This window comes from Trachurus trachurus (genome assembly GCF_905171665.1).
Source record: "Trachurus trachurus genome assembly, chromosome: 15".
NCBI classification, from domain to species: domain Eukaryota; kingdom Metazoa; phylum Chordata; class Actinopteri; order Carangiformes; family Carangidae; genus Trachurus; species Trachurus trachurus.
This window is the reverse complement of record NC_139906.1, coordinates 23,670,676-23,691,709: the sequence shown is the minus strand read 5'-3', so window position 1 is coordinate 23,691,709 and position 21,034 is coordinate 23,670,676. Positions and strand designations below refer to the sequence as shown.

Genomic DNA, 21,034 nt, shown 5'->3' with positions numbered 1-21,034 from the left:
CTGCTTTTATATAACAAACACAAAACATTATATATTATGTGTAAGGATTTTTTTTCTACTTATCTTTATGCACTCAAATAACGCACTTTCTTTTAAATTATCTTCCGGAACATCAGCCTTGACGTGTACCTTGTACCTACACGGAGTGTATTTCTGAACGAACCAAACACCAACCGGATAGTTGAGTATTGGCTGTCGTTGTGCTTTTCTATATTTTCAACTCTTTTGGCGCGGTCATAATGTCCGACGAGGAGGAGGACTATATGTCTGATGCTTTTCTCAGTAAAATGTAAGTGTCGCATGTTTCTGCTGTTCTGTTTTCAACCCGTAACATGTCGAAATCTCGGTGTAGTTCACAGTCCTGTGGTCTCAGCTGTGCAGTCGTTGCTTTTAGAGTCGCTTTCAGCCAATAACCCTCCCAATGTTTCTCTGTCTGTCAGACAAGATGTGAAACCGGGAGTGAGCATGGTGAGGCGGGTAAAAGAAGCCATGAAAAAGGAGACGCAGGCCAAAGAGAAGAACATTAAAAACCGACAGAAAACCTACAAGGAGCAAGAGACGGAGAGTCGGGAAACAGCGTTACAGAGCACCATCAGCAATGACAACAAGGGGTTCGCACTGCTGCAGAAAATGGGTTACAAAGCTGGTCAAGGCCTCGGGAAGCAGGGCAAGTTGTTGTCTCACTGGTTTGTCAAAATGTCAATGTTTTCTATTACTACTTGTGTACTTAACGCTAAACTGTGTTGCCTCCTCAGGAGCAGGGAGGGTGGATCCCATTCCCATGAACATCAAAACCGGTGGGAAATAATATATTAATAAGCATGTGTTTGGTAACAACCTGCAGTCCAGCTGATGGCTTACCATGTGCTCTTCTGGGTGTGTTGAATCAGACAGAGGTGGCATCGGGATGGCAGAGGTGAAGAAAAGAAAGGCTGAGGAGGAACTTGAACATTATCGACAGAAAGTACGGGCCAAACAACAGAACGAGACCCAATCTCTGGAAGATTTTAGGTGAAGTTTGCTGCTCTCTATGAGATGCACATTGGAAATTATTTCACAGTCTGTGTGTGTAACCATTTATTTTTCTCTTCCAGGTCAAGAGTAAGAACAGAGAGGGAGGAGCGTAAGATTGAAGGAGATCTCAGAAAGAGTCAGGGAGCCTGTGAGCAGCTTGACAGTCAGAAGGTTGTGAGAGTTTTGATTATATCACAGGCTCATCAGGACATCACACACCAATAAGAATTACAATAATAATAATTGTCAATAAGATCTTGATTAATCTTTTCATATCAGGGCATCACTGCCCCCAGAGAAGACTGGTACTGGCCAAAAGCAGATGCTGATGATGAGGAGGAGGAGGAGGAGGAGAAGGAGGAGGAGGAAGAAGAAGAAGAAGAAGAAGAGGACGTTGTAGAATTAACTGTGAGTATTAGGTTTAGTTTGTTTTTATGGTTTAATCATGTGTCTTTCTATTGCGATCATATTTTAGCTGAGGCATTATGAATTTGTAATTATTTGTAGGTCAGACTCAGAGACATTGTATAACACTTCATACGGTAATGGCAGATTCTGCAAGTGTAGGATATGCAGGGTTTTTTCATATGGTGCAGATGTCAGTAATGATTCATCCAGAATAATATAAAACAATTTGATATGTTTCTATTTGTTTCAGTCCTTTGATAAACTGCAAATTCTGACCTCCTATTTGAGAGGAGTCCATTTTTATTGCATATGGTGTGGGACCACCTACAATGGTAAGTGATGTCAACATGGTTGCAGTTTTACTGCTGTTGTGTTGCCTTTGCTGATATATTTGTTAAGTTTGGGATTGTGTTTTGTTTTTCCACAGATGAAGATGACTTGTGCTCTAACTGTCCAGGGGATACAGCTGCAGACCATGACTGATGATGAAACTGATTGAAAAAACAAAAACATGTACAGTAGTTACTAGTGAAAACACATGTGCAGACAGTCTTTTACAACATGAAACAGGCTCATTCAACTACAACAAGTAGAACAGGCAATAAAGCGATCAGAATTTGAGGAAGTCTTTATTAACCATCCCATTTGAACCTGCTGTATGTCTCTGGAAGATTGTTTATGCTTTGTGTGGTCTTTTGTTTTACTTTAGGAAGTCCTGTGGGAAATTCATGATGCATTTTTAGTATTTATATTTTGAAAAATGGTGCTTTCATTAAATATGTCAAGACTTCTACCTTGTTACCTTATGTATTGGTTTATTTGAGCAACTTTTCATACAGGGAAACACTTTGAGTTTGAATTACTCATGAAACAACATGTCATCGTAATTACAGTGTCCTCAGGCGTCATCACTGGATTTCAGTGCCATTTTTCCTCTCTGTACCAGTAAATGGTACTGTGCAGGTATATATGGCTGCCTTTTGGATTTTCCGTTAATTAATGTTATCTGAAGCGCAGAAACATTATATTATAGGATTTTGTAATTTTTTTTTTTTTTTTTGTAACTACAGCTCCCATGAGCCTTTGTGGTAGGCGCCATAATTAAGCTCTCTGGGAACTGTAGTTGATTAATCCAACAAACTAAATAAATGGTTTGACAAGTTGAACACACACTTGAAGTAGCCAGCAAAGCAAACGCGAAGTAAATAATTAAACTTTAGGTATAAATCTAAATAATTATTAACAGAATGATCAGCCTACACACAGTCAAATGACTTCTGCTAGCTAAAAGAAAATTTATAGGCAAGGCAAGGCAAGGCATCTTTATTTATATAGCGCATTTCATACCAAGGCAACTCAATGTGCTTTACATAAAGACAAAACATTTTTTAAAAAAAAGAAGCATAAGACAGAATAAAAACAAACAAAACAATAAAAACAGAGTTAAATGCAAGAGCAAATAAAAGTAAAATAAAAGAAACATTAAAAAAAAAAAAAAAACATAAGATAGAATAAAAACACTAAAAAAAACACATTATAGCTAATAAAATAAAAAAATTACATGTGTTGTTTACCCACAGCGGTGGCCATGTTTGCTGAACCAGTTTTGATATTTCCGACAACATTGAAGGCACCGCCTTCTGTGACGTTTACGGTGAAAACGAAACTTACTGAATCACTCCGCCCAGAGGAAGACATGATGGAAGTGGAGTGAGAGAAAGGCGGAAAATGTGCAATATACTGCAATTTCCATACTTTGTTTAATTTGAGTGTGTCTGTTTATGATGGAAACGGGAAACTGCGTCGCAAAACTGAACGAGTACGTACAGAGGACACGGTCGCAGCTGAGATATGAAGACGTGGGATCTGTTGGCCCCGACCACATTAAGACGTGAGTTAAACCGTGTGCTGCAAAATTAATGCACGAATGTGGTGTTTGATCAGCCCGGCTAAATTGAAAAAATACCCCTAGCATTTCGGTACACATTGTCACAGACTTTTAACAGTCGATCTGTGTGTTGTTTTCTGGCCTTTTCCCCAGCTACTGTTTATAAGATAGTGTTCCCCCAAACCTTAACACATTCAAACCACAGATGCGATTAATGTAAAGACTATGTTACATTAGCCTATATATTCAAATTTTCACGGAGATGACATTTTTCTGCACATTATCACCCCTGTGAAAATAAACACAAACTGTTTCAGGAATAGGGTGCGTGACACGCTGCATCAGACCTCAGCCCTTCAGCAATCATCAGTAATACACACATGTATTGTTAACGTGATAAAATGTATTCCTTCATTGCTTCACTGCAACCAACATTTACCATCACCTCTGTGCCAAGAGTGCAGCTACATGACTTTGTTATGCATCTTCCATCACACCACAGTCAAGCAAGCATAACATCAGTATAATCTTTCCTCAGATTTACCGTGAGAGCAGTCTTGAATGACAAGGTGTATCCTGATGGCGTGGGAAAGAACAAGAAAGAAGCCAAACAAAATGCAGCTAACAACGTCCTGATCAGCCTCTTGGAGGAACCAACTGACAGTGTAAGATTAATGTGCAAACTTATTTATCTGCTGCACATGTTGGTCTGTGTGTAGAGTTCAAACTCATGTCAAATGTCACCTTGATGTATGTTTGTTGTTCACTCCACAGACAGAAAAAACAGCAGAAACTTGTTCTTTCCCGGTTCAGCCGACAGGTGCCATCAACTATATAAGCTGGCTCAATGAATATGGTCAGAGAACCAGGCTGATTATAAAGCCTGTAGAGTCAACCAAATTGGGACCAAATAATACTGCTCAGTAAGTTTCCAAACTACATCCATATTATCAGGATTGCTACCATTTAACAGTGCATTTAATAGAATGTGTGTGTATGTGATATTAGATGTTGCAGGTTTGTGGTTGGTGATAAGGAGTACCCAGCTGGCTATGGGAATACAAAGAAGGAAGCCAAGGAGGAGGCAGCAAAGCTTGTATATCATGAGATATTTGGCTGTAAAACTACAGAGGTGAAGGAAATTTTAATTTATGTTAGTAATTGTAATGCTATTGAGGAGATTGTTCAGATCATAATATGATTTTGTTTATTTGTTTTGGAGACTGGAGGTGACAGTGGCACGTCAAGTCAGAAGAATGAGGAATTACAGCCAAATGTGTCAGAAATCAGGTGAGAATATACTGTTGCAATATATTCAAATACATTGTATTTGGTTCTAACAAATTGTAATTAATGTCTGGTGTATCTTGGCTTTACAGTGATAAGATAAAAGGCTTGGGTGTTAAGACAGAAATAAGCCTTACAGAGACAAACTTTATTGGAATGGTCAACCACTACTGTCAGAAAACAAAGCGCGCTCATGATTACATCTTAGAGAGAAGATGCGGCCCACCACACAGCCCCCAGTGAGTAAAATATAACCTGCACAAATACAGAATGAAAACACTATATATGAGAGAGAACTCTTAAAGGGATAATTCAGTTTTTTTGAAGTGGGGTTGTATGAGGTATAAATGGCCATTTAGTATAATATCTGCAGGAGAAAGGTCTCTGAGAAACACCAGCGCATCACGCTGCGCCGAGACACTGTTGTGAATGAGGGACAATTCATCAGTGTATTTTCGCCACCTACAAGAAGTCCCGTCTATAATATAATAATACCTACACCAGTTCAAGAGTCTGATATGAAGTAAAAATTTACAATGCATCAGCTGGTCGGAAAAAAGTTAGTTTATCTGGAGCTACCCAACTCACTCAGTACTCCTCCACACAGGCAGGCTCCACGAAGCGCTGTATCACTCCGCCTATCTGCTGTCAGCAGTAGGCGCCAAAAATACGCAGATTAATTGTCCCTCATTCACAACAGTGTACTGCCTGTGTCTGATGCGCTGGTGTTTCTCAGAGGTGGGGAGCAGAGACTTTCTACTGCAGATATTATACTTAATGGCCATTTGTACCTCATACAACCCCACTTCAAAAAAGCTGAACTATCCCTTTAAGAAAATATAATATTAATATTTCCTCTTTGCCTGTACAGATTTTTCTACAAATTAGTGATCAACAACAAGGACTACCCTGTGGGAGAGGGTAAGAATGTCAAGGAAGCCAAACAAAACGCAGCTCAGCTGGCCTGGTCTGCTCTTAAAGAACAATCTGATTGGGACAGCAAGGTATATAATATATTTTTTTGTATGATAAATATATATAATATATAATAAAATAAATATGTTTTTTTATTATTACATTAATATCGCACCATATCAGAGATTACACTGTAAAACAGAGCACAGTGTAACAGGAGAACACTTCCTTTGTGCTTTCAGATAACCGTCTGGTCAGGTGTGTCTGATGATGCTGGACCAGCCAGGCCGCCCACAGTAGCAAACACACCGTAAGGCAATGACAAGGAGTACAACAACACATGTTAATGTCGATGTAGAGAATATTTTACTAATGTATTATACTGTATTCTCTAAGGGAGTCTGGCGGCGCAGCAGCAAGTGACTCCGCTGTATTCACCGGCCCACCGAATATACACAACATGGATAAGGTTGGTCACAGAGTGACTTTATCAAGCTGTTTACGTTCACCCTTAAAGTCAAAAGAGTTTAATTCCATTGGCCTTGATTATTTAAGGGCCATAAAATGATAAATTGATGATCAAAAGATGAATCTCTGAGGCTTACCTGTGTTTGATGAGAGTAAACTAGAAGCATGTGTTGAACGATCAGGAGTGTGTCATTTATTTCAGCTAAGTTACTTTACCTCTCTACACACCTCTAAATCAAACAGCAGAGCTCGTTATACTATTGATAATGAGAGGTTTGTGTCTCATATAATGGATTCTGAAAGCACATTATGTTTAAACACTGTATTTTCCTACTTCCCATTAAAAAGGGTCAAAGTCCGGATGTGAAGCCCAAAATAAAGTAAGTCTTCCACTGTAACACATTGTGCACATTTTACCTGACCTTACTTGTCATTATATTATTTTTTGTCTTCTTAGACTCGCAGCAAATTTCCAAAATGCCCACAAACACAGTAAAGAGGTAATGAAGAATATACTGTTTCTATATACTGATTCCAGTTTATGTTGTTGGTTTTAGTTTGCCATTACATTTCTTTCTTGTGATTTCATTTTATTCATTAAGGATATAGTTGATTTCAATGGAAAGAATGCAGGAAGTAGTCTGAGTGAGAAAACACCAACGCAGTCCGTAACCACAACAAGGTAATGGAAAACTTAAAATTACAATATTAACATGTTTTCAGTGCATTGTGTGTTGTCTGTTGTGTTGTGTTGTGTTATTGTTATATAGCCAGAAAGACATTTTAATATTTTTAAATTCTTTTCAATGATATATTTGTGTGTTTCTCAGATTTACAACAGAGTTTGACTCCATAGAGCACCTTGGTAAAGGAGCCTTTGGACGTGTTTTCAAGGCGAGGCAAAAACTGCTGGAGAAGTTTTATGCGATAAAGATTGTCCGCTGCAAAGAGTATGTCCTTCCTCTTTTTTTATGTGCATTTCATAGTGTTTTCATTATTACATGTGCAATGTAAGTGTAAAGTTGTACTAACTGAGTCATGTTTTGTTGTCAGAAAAGCTCTACGTGAGGTGTCAGCGTTATCTGACCTAAATCACTGCAATATTGTTCGATACTACACATGTTGGATGGATGATTCAGGTTACCAATGGGACAGTACAGCTGATAGTAGCAGTTCTTCACAGTAAGTCTAATACCCGTATTCACTGTATGTACATTTATGTTACTAAATAAGAAATTAAAAACATGTTTGCTTTTCCAGTTCAACCAGCAATCCTTCTGTGAAGTTCCTCTATATTCAGATGGAGCTGTGTGACTTCAGAACACTCAGAGTGTGGATAGATGAGAAAAACATTCAGAATATGAAGAAATCTTTGCGAAACTCGAAGAGAAGAGAAGAAAGCCTGGCCATTGCTCTGCAATTAGTCACAGGAGTTGAGTACATTCACTCCAAGAAGCTCATCCACAGAGACTTGAAGGTGAGAGGAAGTGGATCAAATCATTTATTATATCCCACCAGTCATGAAGCCACATCATCAACTGTTGCATGTCTTTCCTCTGGTTAGCCTGCCAACATCATGTTTGGACAAGATGAAGTGAAGATTGGAGACTTTGGTCTGGTCACTGCTGAGAACGACGATGCAGATAACCTGGTTGAGAGAACCGTGTACAAAGGAACCCCATCTTACATGGCCCCTGAGCAGGTGAGATGATCTGTATGGATGGACGTCAGTGTCCTCTGTTATTAATTATTGTGGTAGAGACAGATAGCAAAGGTTTTGTTAATACCCTGGCCTTCTTTTATAACAGAGGAACAAGAACACTTATGACCGAAAAGTGGACATCTTCGCGTTGGGGCTGATCTATTTTGAACTTGTTTTGAACCTCTCCGGCGAGAACAAAGGGGTGAGTTTTTCAGAGACCCATTTCACAATGATGTTGTTTAGTGTGCAGTATGTAAAACTCTTCAACTTTTAACACAATAACTGATGTTTTTAACATCAGACATTTTGGCTTATAGCAGGAGAAACAGGTGTTACTTAAAATATTAGCAATGGCTCTGTTCTATAAAAGTGTCTCAGTGAAGTCACGTGTCGTTATTGATCTCGTACATTTAATCACACGTCACACCGGAACCAACCTTTCTGCACAGCCAGAACCTGTGGCATTTTGCTTACTCTGTATGGATGAATCGATCGTCTGGCCAGAGCCACTCAGTCCTGTTCAGCGACAACAAGATGCTCTCAGCTCTGACAGAGAAAGGCAGCATTTCTTTATTTTTTTTTAAGTATATTTTTTGGGCTTTTATTGCCTTTAATTGATTGTGCAGTCGAGAGAGAGACAGGAAATGGGGAGGCAGAGAGTGGGGGAATGACACGCAGGAAAGCGCCGGGGCCGCCTGCACCGAGGACTGAGCCTCAACATGGGGCGGCAGCTCTACCCAGTGAGCTAAACGCCGCCCCAAGGCAGCATTTCTTAAAGCTATTATGTTATGATAAGGAAGAAATACAACAGATCTATAAAAGATTCACAAGACCTGTGGTCACTAATTCTTAAAAGGGTCTGAAAGTGAAAGTGTAAATACAAATGCCCCCTGACAACATAATAGGAATAGGAAAGTATTTATTTAAAACAGGGACAATGCACAAAAACAGTAATCCCGTGATTTTAATGGCTTTTAACACCTTGCCAGGAGGACTACAGTTGGAAACTAGCCGTTGACTAACACTGGCACTTTTACATTTTATTATGTCCATTAATAATAATAATATAATATAATATATAATAAAAACATCTAGGAACGACCTAGGAAAGCCTGTCTGAACAAAAAAGTTTTAAGCCCTTTTTTAAAGGTAATGACAGACTGGGGTTGTCGTAGGTGTTCAGGGAGGGAGTTCCAGATGTGGGGGGCAGTGGAGCACAAGGCTCGGTCTCCCATGGTGCGGAGTCGTGTGCGGGGCTGATGGAGGAGGTTGGTACTTTGGGACCGGAGGTTACGGGTGGATGAGTGAGGGGTAAGGAGGCCTTTGAGGTATTGCGGGGCGTTGCTGTAGATGCAAAGGTGGGTGATGAGGGCGATTTTATATTGGATTCTTGAGGTTATGGGAAGCCAGTGTAGGTTCTGAAGAATGGGGGTGATGTGGTCGTATTTGCGGGTTTTCATCAGAGTTCGGGCAGCACAGTTCTGAATGAATTGAAGTTTCTGAAGGTGTTTGTTGGGTATACCGATGAGCAGGCTGTTACAGTAATCAGAATCATAATGTGCATTGTCCTCCTTAAATAAATTAATAAAATAAAAATAAAAAGAGAAAATAAGATACCTTGAGCCAGGTTGTAGCAGCACTTGCTAATTTCCACCTGTAGTCCCTGGGCAAGTAAGAACAGATAAGGAGATAACAGTATTAAGATCGTTGAAATATGACAGATAAAAGTGATATAATGACCATAATATTTTAAAAATAGACAACATAAACAGGGCAAAAACTGGGAACAAGAGCGCCAAATCATGAAAGCACATACTCTCTTTTACTCTCATTACACATTCGAACACAAGCACATACATAGACAACAGTCCAACTATCTCCATCCCCATCCTCACCCTCCTCTACTAATAACCACACTTATACACATATTAATAACTACTAACTACTTTCTTTACACCTCTGCTGTTACATGTCAAAATAACAAATTAATAACAAATTAATGAATCAATACAGTTATTTATTTGTATGAGAGTTATCAATTTGTATGACAATACATGTTCTTCCTCCCTTTAACTATCACATTGAATTACAGATTTGGAACGATGCGAGAAACCAAAAACTTCCTCAGGCGATGTCTGAACATTTTTCCCACGAGGTACATCCGTTTTCTTTCATTTGCACTGTTACATCATCAGTTCATATTAGAAATCTCAACGGATGCAGGACCAACACATAGTTACTGTACAATATGTGTGTAGATGTAATACAATAAACATGTCAATTATCAAGCAGGTCAGGGAGTGTTTGGCTAATCAAGTTAAGTTTACTAGAGGGAAATTTGGTTGTGTGGAACCTGTCAGAACTTTTGTGATATTGTGTCAATCATAACAGCTTTTGTTTTTCTTGTTTTGCAGACTGAAATTATAAAGTCAATGCTGTGTGAGAAACCACAGAACCGACCTGAGGCTAGTAAAGTAAAGGCAGACCTGGAGGAGTGGACTCAGAAACTTACAGCTCTTAAAACTATGCTTTGCGATAGTCAGACTGTCTAATCATTGTGATGGAATACCAGAACATTATGCAACAACGTCCGCCATCACAAGTGTAATTATGAATCTGTGATTTGTGAAGCATTGCAAATTATGAGGGCAGTTCCTTTTACTGATGAATTTACGAGTCAATGAAACAATTATACACACACAAAAAAAACCCTGCAAAATCAAATTGGGGACCTTCTTCAATCACTTATAGGGAACAAGTGAATACAACATTATTAAGGCCTGCGAAAACTTGACTAGCATTAAAGCAGAAGTCAGCGATATTTTTGTGTTAATATAAGTCTTAAATAGTTATATCTTCCGACAGCAATCACTTATATAGAGTGTTTGGACCGAAACACGGGTCTCCCAGTCCCTCTGCTCTGCTGTAGGCCGAGGAGAAAACTTTTCTTGTATCCCACAAGTTTTATCCAATGAGGAGAGAGAACGGCATGAAGGGCTGTGTGTGCAGCCAAGGGATGCGCGTGAATGTGGTGACGTAGGGACGAGGACCAATAGATCCATGACGAGGGCGGGGGCTGCTAACTCCATCGGCTGACAAGAAGTTATGCTGCGTTCAAGGCAACTCGTAACTCGTGTTTTTCCGACCTGTGAAGTCGTACCAGTTCGATCTGGTACAAGTTCACGGGTCGGAAGTTACGAGTGGCCGTTATAGTGACTTTCACAGGTAAAACAGATCGGAAAAACACAAGTTACGGGTTACCTGGAACACTACAAAGTTGTAAGTCGTGACTTGAAGCTGTAACTTAAGGTTTCAAAAGCCTGCCTGGAACGCAGCATTAGCCCAAACGACCGGATCGCTTACTTCTGCTTTAATGCATTTGTTATTCAATCATCACTCAATACATCAAATTTCCATGATGTCTAGTCACACCTGTTCAGAAGTAGGCACATCAAGTTATGCCTCTTTATTTGAGTTACAAGATATTTTTAACCTCCAGCACCTCCACTAAGTCTGTTACTGGGTGAGCAGTGTTCTCTCCAACAGATGTTACACACAATGTAACATCTGTTGTACACTGCTTGATGGAAGAACAGACACAAACTCCTGCATTTTTTTATATTATTTTTTATCAGTCAACCAAATGTTAAATACATTTCTACCGTTACACACTTTAATGAATAATCATGTTCTGACTACATTATACTGCCACAACTGACACCATTAAATATGTTTCAGCAATTTTATATTGCACCTTAATGTTTGTAACTTGTGCAGTCATTGGATCCAGGATCCAGTGGATACATCTACAGATGACTTCATTTGCAGGTCCTGAACATGTGCAATTCATTTTGTGCATTTCTTTTAAAAACAATAAAGCAAGAAATGTCTTAAGTAAAATGTGTTCTGACTGTTTCTCCTCTCATGAGCCTCTGATTACATTGCTGATTAAAGATATATTTTACTCCAGGTGCAAAAGGTATAATAAGTATAATGCATCTGGGTTTTGTAGTAGTCTCAGTGGGTTTTGTCTGAAGGGAAGTTTAGAAAAAAATAATTATAGGATGAAGCTCTCAGGAGTTGACATCTTCAGGGAATAAATTTAAGAGAATCATTAAGAGGAAAAGCGAGAGGCAAGTTGAATAACCAGCTGCCACTGTATCATGATATTTCATGACATTTATTTATTAATTAGAAAAAATCAACACTTGCTCCTGCACTCACTTGAAGCTATTTTATTTGGTCAAGGTTTCAGTCTATTGGCCTTCACCAGGACCCAGTCCTAATTTATTAATTAATTAAACATTCACAGTAAAAATCAGTCCAGAGAGGAAGTAATTTACAAAAGGTCTTTGCAGCCAAAGACACTCAACACTTGAGGGTGGCAATAAGCAGTCAGTATCAGACTGTAGTGATAATGGTATTCATGTAGCTGAGTGACAGGTGGAATCTGTCCCTTAGTTTGGCCAACCATGATAGCCTTAGTTAGTGCTTGGTCCCGCTCCAGTGTCTTCAGTTTCAGTTTCGGGGAGTTGCTGTGCTGCCATGTACAGTGAGCCACGTTACGAAGAAATCGAAACTTATAGGTAGAGACAGCTGAAATGAAAGAGGATACAGACTGTGCGCAGACCGAGGACTGACACGGAGCTAGGAAGAGGGAAGAGAGGGAGCACACTGAGCTTTCTACTTTTTTCGTCTCTTTTTGTGGAATTTGTGCGTAAAAATCTGCTGCGTCATTCTTCATAATGTCAGCTGGAAACTACGTGTCTAAACTGAACGAGTATTCACAGAGGACAGGATACTCGCTGCGCTATGAAGACCTCGGCTCTGTTGGCCTTGACCATGTTAAAACGTAAGTTAACTGCATATCCGATGTTGCTCCTTACATTTAACGTTACTCTGCCGTCGTCATGCTGCATTAACATGGAGACTCTCCGGGCGGCATCATGCCAGAGCCCGGAGTGAGGCAGCATATCTCGAATAGATTTCAGGAGGAGGCTCGCTAGCTACACCAGGAAGCTGCTAAAACTACAGTCTGCAACTACACAGAGATTAAGCAATGTGTTAACAGTTAATGTGTCATTTTCTTGCAGCAAGCAGAGTTTTTCTCAATACTAGATACACAACACGGACAGGCTTGAGCACAAGTTTAAAACTGAACAATAACCAGGAGGTATCTGGCAACATACCTAAATGATGAGTTTTAAAGTCTCATACAGGCAGTGGTAGTGTGATGATTGAACCACTCCCCAGCTGATCTGACTATTGCTTCACAGATTCAGGCAGAAGGTTGTCCTCAATGACAAACATTATCCAGAGGGTGTGGGGAGGAACAAGAAAGATGCCAGGCAAAATGCTGCTAAAAATGCTCTGACCTGCTTGTTGGGGGACCAGGACTCTGCTGACTCGGTAAGATCTCTCTTACAACATTTATGCTTAGGTATATGATGAATAATGAATTTGTAGCACATGTCTCCTTATTGTGAATTTGTTGTCTTGACAGATTAATGCAGCTGAAGTTGTCACTGCACCAGTTCAACCGACGAGCGTCAGTAAGATCAATTACATATGCTGGCTCAATGAATATGGTCAGAAGAGCAAGCAAAGTATAAAACCTGTAGAGTCAACCGGAGTGGATCCAGATGGTACTATGAAGTAAGGCTCCAAACTACATCCAAATTATAAGGTACAGTTAAAGATTTAAAAATTAAATGACAATGTTTTGCTATAGATCCTGTTGCAGATTTGCGGTTGGTGATCAGGAATACCCAATTGTCTCTGCAAATTCAAGGCGGGACGCAAAGGAGGAAGCAGCAAAGCTTGTTTATGATATGATAAATGGCAGCAAAACTACAGAGGTGAGTTTGTATTCACATACACCAGTTTCAGCAAAACAACGTCTACTGTGTGTCTCAAAACTGCACTTTCCCCCCCAAGACTGCAGATGAGAATCACAGCAGAACATCTGATCAGCTACCTGAGGCATTAACTCGTAACTTTCCAGATCTCTGGTGAGTATATCACAGTGGCAATACATGGTTTAATTTAGATGGGTCCATCAATGTGAAATATTTCTTGTTTATTACAGCACTAAGACAAAAGGCCTGAATCTGAGCCCAAAGGAAGAAAGCTTCACAGAGGCCAACTTCATAGGGAAGATCAACAACCTCTGCCAGGAAAGAAGTTGGTCACATGAATTCATGGCGGTGGAGAGACAAGGTCCATCTCATGTCCCTGAGTGAGTTCAACCTGAATAGACACTAGACACTCATCGCTAGCCTACCCTGGACTGATGTTTAGTTATAAAAATAAAAAAAACATTGATGCATCAATATAATAATCAAAACATTTTTAACACAGGTTTTCCTACGAATTGGTGATCAATAACAAGAAATACCCTGTGGGCAAAGGGAAAAATAAAAAGGAAGCCAAACAAAACGCAGCTCAGCTGGCCTGGTCTGCTCTTTCAGGACAGTCTGACTGGGACAGCGAGGTATCTACTCCCTCTGCATCATCAAAAAAATATACATGTTTGTTTGTTTCTAGCATCAAAAGTGTCATAACATCAAACCCCTTTTCTGTGCCTTTTAGATGTCCTTGGGGCCCACGGCGTCTGAAGATGATACACCATCTTCCACTGCATCATCAACTTCATCATCAACACAGTAAAAACTTACTGATATTAACATGAGAGCAAATACAAGTTAGATATTATTACTTTATTTATCAGTACTACCAGTGAGAAATGGGTCCTTTTGTCTTTTATTATATTCTTCTAGGGACTCCACTGCATCATCATCACAGGGACAACCAAACAGTGCAAGTGACTCAATAGTATTCAGAGATTCATCAAACCCTCCTGGTGCTCAGGTCTGTCCTTTCATATTTAAAGAAAAATCTGCCTATATTCTAATCTATATTCTGTATTTTAAAACAAAAAGACACATTGCAAGAGCAGGATGTTTGTCTTGTTCAACTTGGCTCTTTGCAGCAGTTGGTTTTTAAAGATTTCCAGGTTTTGATGCTGTACAGAGAGAGAATGTAGAAAAGTAACACTGACTCAAACTAATAGTGGTGCAGCAGAATCTAACAGCTATTTCTGTGCAGTGTATCTGTTTTATCCATGATAGAAAATTAAAAAGCTTCTATGAGATGAAATATTATTGATTCATTAATTACATCTGAAAGAGTGAACATCATTTTTATGGGAGCATGTTTTTATAACAAACAAACATATTTTGTGTGCTGTAGGAGTCCTCACAGTCTGAAAGGGATGCGCCAGCCAAGGATCAGGTCTGTTTTTTCTCTCAAAATCACAAAAAAACCGAGTGTGGGGTATAGAAATGGTTTTGTCATGAGAGTGTAACCATGTGTATTTGTATTCTCTAAGGTCGTGAAAAACAAGATTACAAGTAATACATCAGTCCAGTCAAGGTAAGGAACTACAACTGTAGCCTATTTATAACAACCTGCAAATGTGTGTGCACATATAGTCCAGTCATTTTATGAATAAAGGTTGAACAAATTGCAACAGAAGCAAACTCAACTGATTTTGTATCCTCAACATGTCCCGAGTGAGGGAAAAAAAGCCCAGAAGAATCCCATTAGGGGAAAGTTTCGAAAAAGACCAAAATATAGCCCATTCATACACCTATTAATTATTTTTTCTCACGTGAATAGGGTAACATTTTTAACCTTTAGATATCTCCATGAAACTTACTGAGTTGATTACGTACATTAAAGTAACATTGCAGAGTTTTTCGGCCTTAAAATAATGTTTCCAGACTCATTGCAATGGTAGAAAAATCGTTAATAGGATGAATGGTCTCCTTGCAAACATGTGGGAAATACTGTAGTTTATTAATGGGAATAAACACTGGATGCGCTCGCTGTTAAGTTTCGTTTTCGTTTTTCCCCCCAGACGATAGCGCTTCTCAACCAGATGGTGGAAGCACTGCGCTGAAACTCTGCAATGTTGCTTTAAGACAAACAAAAAATGTATTACAAGTTTTTTTGAAATTCTTTGTTAACATGAGCAAATTTGCATACATTTGCATAAATTCCACCGTTTTGACGGCACATGTATAAAGTACTAGCATGAAAATTGTAATGAGTTGACACCAGAGGTTCATAAAGGGACCTGTGTATTGTCTTGAAATTTCGGACCAAGTCATGGAGTTTACTTTCACTTTCGTCAACTTACCAACTGTAGCTTTAATGAGCTAGGGTGCTTAGGCTACCATGTAAAACGAGTGCTTCCCGCAGCGACGGATTCAAATCCAGTCCACGTCCATTGCTGCAAGTCCTTCCATCTCTCCACCCCCCTTTCATAAATATCTCTCTATCTATCATTAAAGGTCAAGAATACCTTTTTAAAGAACTGTTCGATCAAAACAACCATCAAAAGATAAGTGTCCTTCTCCTTAAGATAGGAAGCGGAGCATGTCTTACCTGCTCTACTAAGGATGTGGCTATTGAAATTTAAAGTGATTTCTTGTCGGTTGACCGATGGAGTCAACTCATTCCAATTTTCATGCTGGTACCACCACAGCACCTTATACATGTGCTGTCAAAACGGTGGAATGTTAACAAAGAATTTCAAAAAACTTGTAATACATTTTTTGTTTGTCTTAATGTAAATAATCAACTCAGTAATTTTCATGGAGATATCTAAAGGTTAAACATTTTACCCTATTCACATGAGAAAAATAATTAATAGGCTTTTTCGAAACTTTCCCCATGGGATTCTTCGGGGCTTTCTTTTCCCTTATTCAGGACATGTTGAGGATACAAAATCTGTTGAGTTTGTTTCTGTTGCAATTTGTTCAACGTTGACCCCTTTTTTTGGCTTTAAAATTACTGGACTAATACATATTAATGCATATAAATATGTTTTCCTGTCCAATGTTCATTTGACCAAATGTCCATACTGTTGTTAACTTGTACAGATTTACATCAGAGTTTGACTCCATAGAGCGTCTGGGCGAAGGGGGCTTTGGTTGTGTTTTCAAAGCAAGACGAAAACTCCTGGACAAGTATCATGCAGTCAAGATTGTCCGTGGTAACGAGTAAGTCAAGAGTGCACTGCAACGTGTACGCTCCAGCATTTATTTATAGTATTCCTGGTACAGGAATGATTCAGTAACAGATGCAGATGTACTATTAACACATTTTCATGAAATTCTTTGATCAGAAAAGCTCTGCGAGAGGTAAAGGCATTATCAGACCTTCAACATCAGAACATCGTTCGATACTACGACTGTTGGATGGAGGACTCAGAGTACAAGCATCCCAGTTCAAAACACAGATCTGGGTAAGTCTCATCCTCACTTTGGGCCCTAGTTTGGTGTTGCAGCGCAGGGGGCGCAGGGTGGCGCAGCCGGTGCAGTGCAAGTTTCGACCAGCGCAGCCTGGCTCACGGTCAGATTGGCAGATTGGTAGATCGCGCTGCGCCGAGATGGGTGTGGCAGCGCAGCAGGGGGAGGCGTCACAGATTCAGCTTGGCGCAGTGGAAGTTTCGCGCGAAAATGCCCCGCCGCGGGTGCGCTGAAAGCTCGCCACCTCAAACCAGGTCTACTCTCGGCGCACGGCAAAGCACAACTGGTGCAGTGGAAGTTTGGCTGCCAGGTGGGCAGTGCACACACGTCACCAAGACCTCACAGGCAGGTTTCCACAGTTTCAGGCACATTTCAATGCAATAAATAACCACAATAGCCACTATTTAATGCAACTAATGGAATCAACACGTCCTTTAGCGAGCGTCCTTTATGTTGAGATGCTCCTGATTCCATCCCTGTTACCATGGTGTTTGTTTATGTTGTGATTAGTGTACACCTCTCATCTTTCTTACACAGGGTTTAAATACTAAATGTGAGTTTCTTTATTAGTTGTTGTTTTTTTACACTGGGCAGCGGTTCTCAGTGTATCAGGTCAAACCTGATTAAGGATATTAGTAAACTCATTATTCGGCCACTCTGAGCTCGGACCTCCGGACCAAAACACCTTGTTTCCTCCTGGGAGAAGTTTGGCCTCTGGCGTCACTGTCTCCTCTGTCCATGTCGAAGTATAAAATGACAAACTTGCAGTGTGCATTGCCCGCGGCGCAGTTAAAGGTGAGGAGAGGAGCTCATTTGATTGGTGAAGATCTGAACCGGTTGTGTTAATCCCACTTCACGCCTTTCTCTCCTCCTCCTTGTCTCCTCCCTCTTTGCCGTTTGCGCCGGTAGGAGGGACGAGGGGAGTGCCTGCACCGGACTGTGCTGTGCACCAATCTTGCAGAATGCGCCTGGACACACCTCATTGGCGCAGCGAAGCTGTGCTGCACCTAGACTGCGTCTGGTCAAGGAAACTAGGGCCCATGTCACTGTATTCTACTTATTTTATTTATTGAAGATTCAAAAATCACAATTATCATTTTATTTAGGTTTGTCACTGATTCGGAGTGTCTCTACATTCTGATGGAGCTATGTGACAAAACACTGCGAGCCTGGATAAAGGAGACAAATACGAAGAGTCTGGACTCCTCAGAGAGAAGAGAAAGTAGTCTAATGATTGCACAACAAATAGTCAGTGGCGTAGAGTACATCCACTCCAGTAAACTCATCCACAGGGACCTGAAGGTGAGTCAAAATCGACCCAACACCATGGGCTTTTTTATTAATGCAAGTGCACTTTTTATTTTTGCCTGGTACCATGAAAGTGTTGCATGCTTCTGTTTGTCTGTCTGTTATAATGTATACTGATTCTCACCAGTAGGAGTGAGGAAAAATAATACAGAGTATTATCTGGATATTCTTTGGTGACAATGTTGTATCAATGTTTATGCTTGATTTTTATGACTTGAAGCATAATTTGCAGTGGTAAAAAGAGGAATGTATGACTGTGTTAATGCAAGACTCTGTATATCATAAAATTAGCACAGAATATCATCACATACTGTGAGCTTGATGTTAAGTAGTTTCAGTTTCTGCTTTTGTTTTTCAATGGTTAGCCTGACAACATCATGTTTGGACAAGATGGAAAAGTGAAGATTGGGGACTTTGGTCTGGTCACAGCTGACGCTGACGGTGATGATGAAAACCTGATGGAGAGGACGAACAGTGGAACTCGGTCTTACATGGCTCCTGAACAAGTGAGATGATCTATGCTGACATCAGCTTTTGATTCTTTTGTATTAATGTATTGAAATGCTTGTATCTGCATCAAATTGTTTTTTACAGGCTCTGTAATTTTATAGTAATAGTCTATATACAGCAGCAGAGCATCCAGTTCTCTCTGGCTGCTTTCAGTCATTCAGTCATGGCAGTAAAGTGAATTTGAGTTAAATACTGCAAAAATTGCAGTATTAAGTGATTTAAATGTCGGTGGATGTGTTGTATAACAGGATCCCATGCTAAATACCATTTACCTAGCCACTAGCTGCTCCAAGTATCTTGGAGAATTGTCTGAGTGTCTTTTGTCTATTCTGCTAACGCCAGACTGACTCTCTGAAGTTGAGATCAGGACTCTGGGCATAGATATAGATATAGATCTAAAGATTAGCAGAATCCTAAATATCAGAGGAAGACATCTAATTACATTATGGTAAGACTATTAAGAGGACATAATATGCTGCTGTAGTAAAAACTTTCTGCATTCTTTTTTTTTTTTTTTTTACAGAAGAGTACAAAGAACTATGACAGAAAAGTGGACATATTTGCTTTGGGGCTGATTTTCTTTGAAATTCTCTGGACACTTTCTACTGGCCATGAAAGAGTAGTGGTGAGTCATTCATGTGCAGAACTTAAAATTGTGTGTATGTGTTACAAATGTCTGGCCTTGACAAGGTTTCCATTTCTCTTATACAAATATGCAGCTAACTTTACACCAGGGTGGATTTATTTTCAGATTTGTCAGCAAAGTCAGTGTAAATACCAGATATGATAGGACTGTTTGTTCATTTTTAATCTATTTTAGCTCTTGTCTTTTGCTTGTGTCTTTGTAATATTTAATGCAGCATGATTGAAATTATCCCACTCTAATTTAACTTTTCAACTTTTTTATCACAACATAAACACCAGATTTTTGAGGACGCCAGAAATCAGAAGTTTCCCAAAGAGTTTGCAGAAACTTTTTACCAAGAGGTAGGTGACCATACAGTATTTCTTTATATCCTTATGTACCTGCCTCATGAAACAGCATTTCTCACAGCACGGCAGTCACAAACAGGAGCCGACACACAGACCTTTACACAGTCATCCATCTCCAAAGCCTCAGAGCATGAGGAGGCTGAACTGGACTGTGGCTGTGTACATGTATATAAAGCCAAATAACAATCAGCACACCAAGCAGTGTTTGAAGTCTTGAATCTAGGTTTTAAAAACATTTTAAAACATTTAAGTTGGTCCTCTGACTGAGCAAAGTCCATGTGTGGGAATTTCTGTTGAGTGTTGCAGTATGACTGATTTTTATCATTGTTGCTTCAGAGCTCTCAGGTGATGGTGATGTTATTTTTATTGTTTTTAATACAGAAGCGGGTGATAAAAGCAATGCTGCGTGTGAATCCAGGAGACCGACCAGAAGCAAGTGAACTGAAGGCAAAGCTGCATCAGTTGGCTCAGACTCCGATGCCTCAGCAAAATGTCACTATCTAATAGACACAGGAGATAAGTCCTGTCAGAAATCATGGGAGATTTGGAAATCTGATGTCAGTGAAACCATGAAATGGTCTGATATGCCGTTGTTTTATGACTAATGGTTAGTTTCTGCACTTAAATACCACTTTAACCAGAGATCAGTACAAAGTGTCTGATGTTCAGTTACACACATTCTCACTTATCTATTCTAATGGAACAGGAATGAAACATGAATTCAAATCAATTAAATGATGATTTGTTGTTTTTTTTAAATACATGTATGCACATCCATGTTCTCGATAATCATGTGGTGGTTAATTTTACTGTCAACAGCTGACTTTTTATCCAGTGTTGTGTAAATGTCATTTAAGTCATGCCACAGCCTTCCCTTTGTCTCCTTTTGTATGTGTGTGTGTGTGTGTGTGTGTGTGTGTGTGTAGTGTGTGTGTAGTGTGTGTGTGTGTGTGAAGATGGAAAATAAAATTATGTTTTTTGCACCTCTTAATGCTATAATTGTAAAATGTAACCCTGAAAGTAAAATTAACGCTTTCCTATGCAGTTTCCAACTCATTTTCAGATTTGTGAAAGTATCCTGTACGCATCGCATACGCTGACTTATAAAGCTCTTAATGATAAAGCTACGTCCTATCTGAAAGAACTCATTATTCCTTACTGTCCTACCAGAGCACTCCGCTCCCAGAATGCAGGTCTGTTAGTGACTCCCAGTATCTCTAAAAA

General features: G+C 39.7%; 2 protein-coding genes across 2 annotated transcripts; both read left to right on the top strand.

The window, feature by feature from the left end:
* The first annotated feature begins 151 nt into the window (after positions 1-151).
* On the top strand, positions 152-2,171 carry gpatch11 (G patch domain containing 11). The gene is made up of 8 exons (XM_083988446.1): positions 152-289; positions 441-667; positions 756-797; positions 891-1,011; positions 1,095-1,185; positions 1,294-1,422; positions 1,673-1,754; positions 1,850-2,171. The coding sequence occupies exons 1-8, from the start codon at positions 240-242 to the stop codon at positions 1,903-1,905; spliced, it is 798 nt and encodes a 265-aa protein (XP_083844572.1). The 5' UTR covers positions 152-239; the 3' UTR covers positions 1,906-2,171.
* Positions 2,172-3,107: 936 nt separating this feature from the next.
* LOC310998006 (uncharacterized protein) lies at positions 3,108-20,348 on the top strand. The gene is made up of 37 exons (XM_083987890.1): positions 3,108-3,313; positions 3,849-3,975; positions 4,085-4,233; positions 4,319-4,442; positions 4,533-4,600; positions 4,690-4,836; positions 5,469-5,601; positions 5,755-5,822; positions 5,909-5,981; positions 6,329-6,360; positions 6,438-6,480; positions 6,583-6,662; positions 6,811-6,930; positions 7,034-7,162; positions 7,241-7,457; positions 7,545-7,682; positions 7,789-7,884; positions 9,775-9,837; positions 10,097-10,220; positions 12,405-12,534; positions 12,959-13,091; positions 13,186-13,337; positions 13,414-13,540; positions 13,620-13,693; positions 13,771-13,920; positions 14,043-14,175; positions 14,274-14,347; positions 14,462-14,552; positions 14,934-14,975; positions 15,073-15,116; positions 16,631-16,750; positions 16,876-16,995; positions 18,106-18,301; positions 18,673-18,813; positions 19,341-19,442; positions 19,742-19,804; positions 20,192-20,348. The coding sequence occupies exons 1-37, from the start codon at positions 3,204-3,206 to the stop codon at positions 20,312-20,314; spliced, it is 4,056 nt and encodes a 1,351-aa protein (XP_083844016.1). The 5' UTR covers positions 3,108-3,203; the 3' UTR covers positions 20,315-20,348.
* The last annotated feature ends 686 nt before the right edge of the window (positions 20,349-21,034 follow it).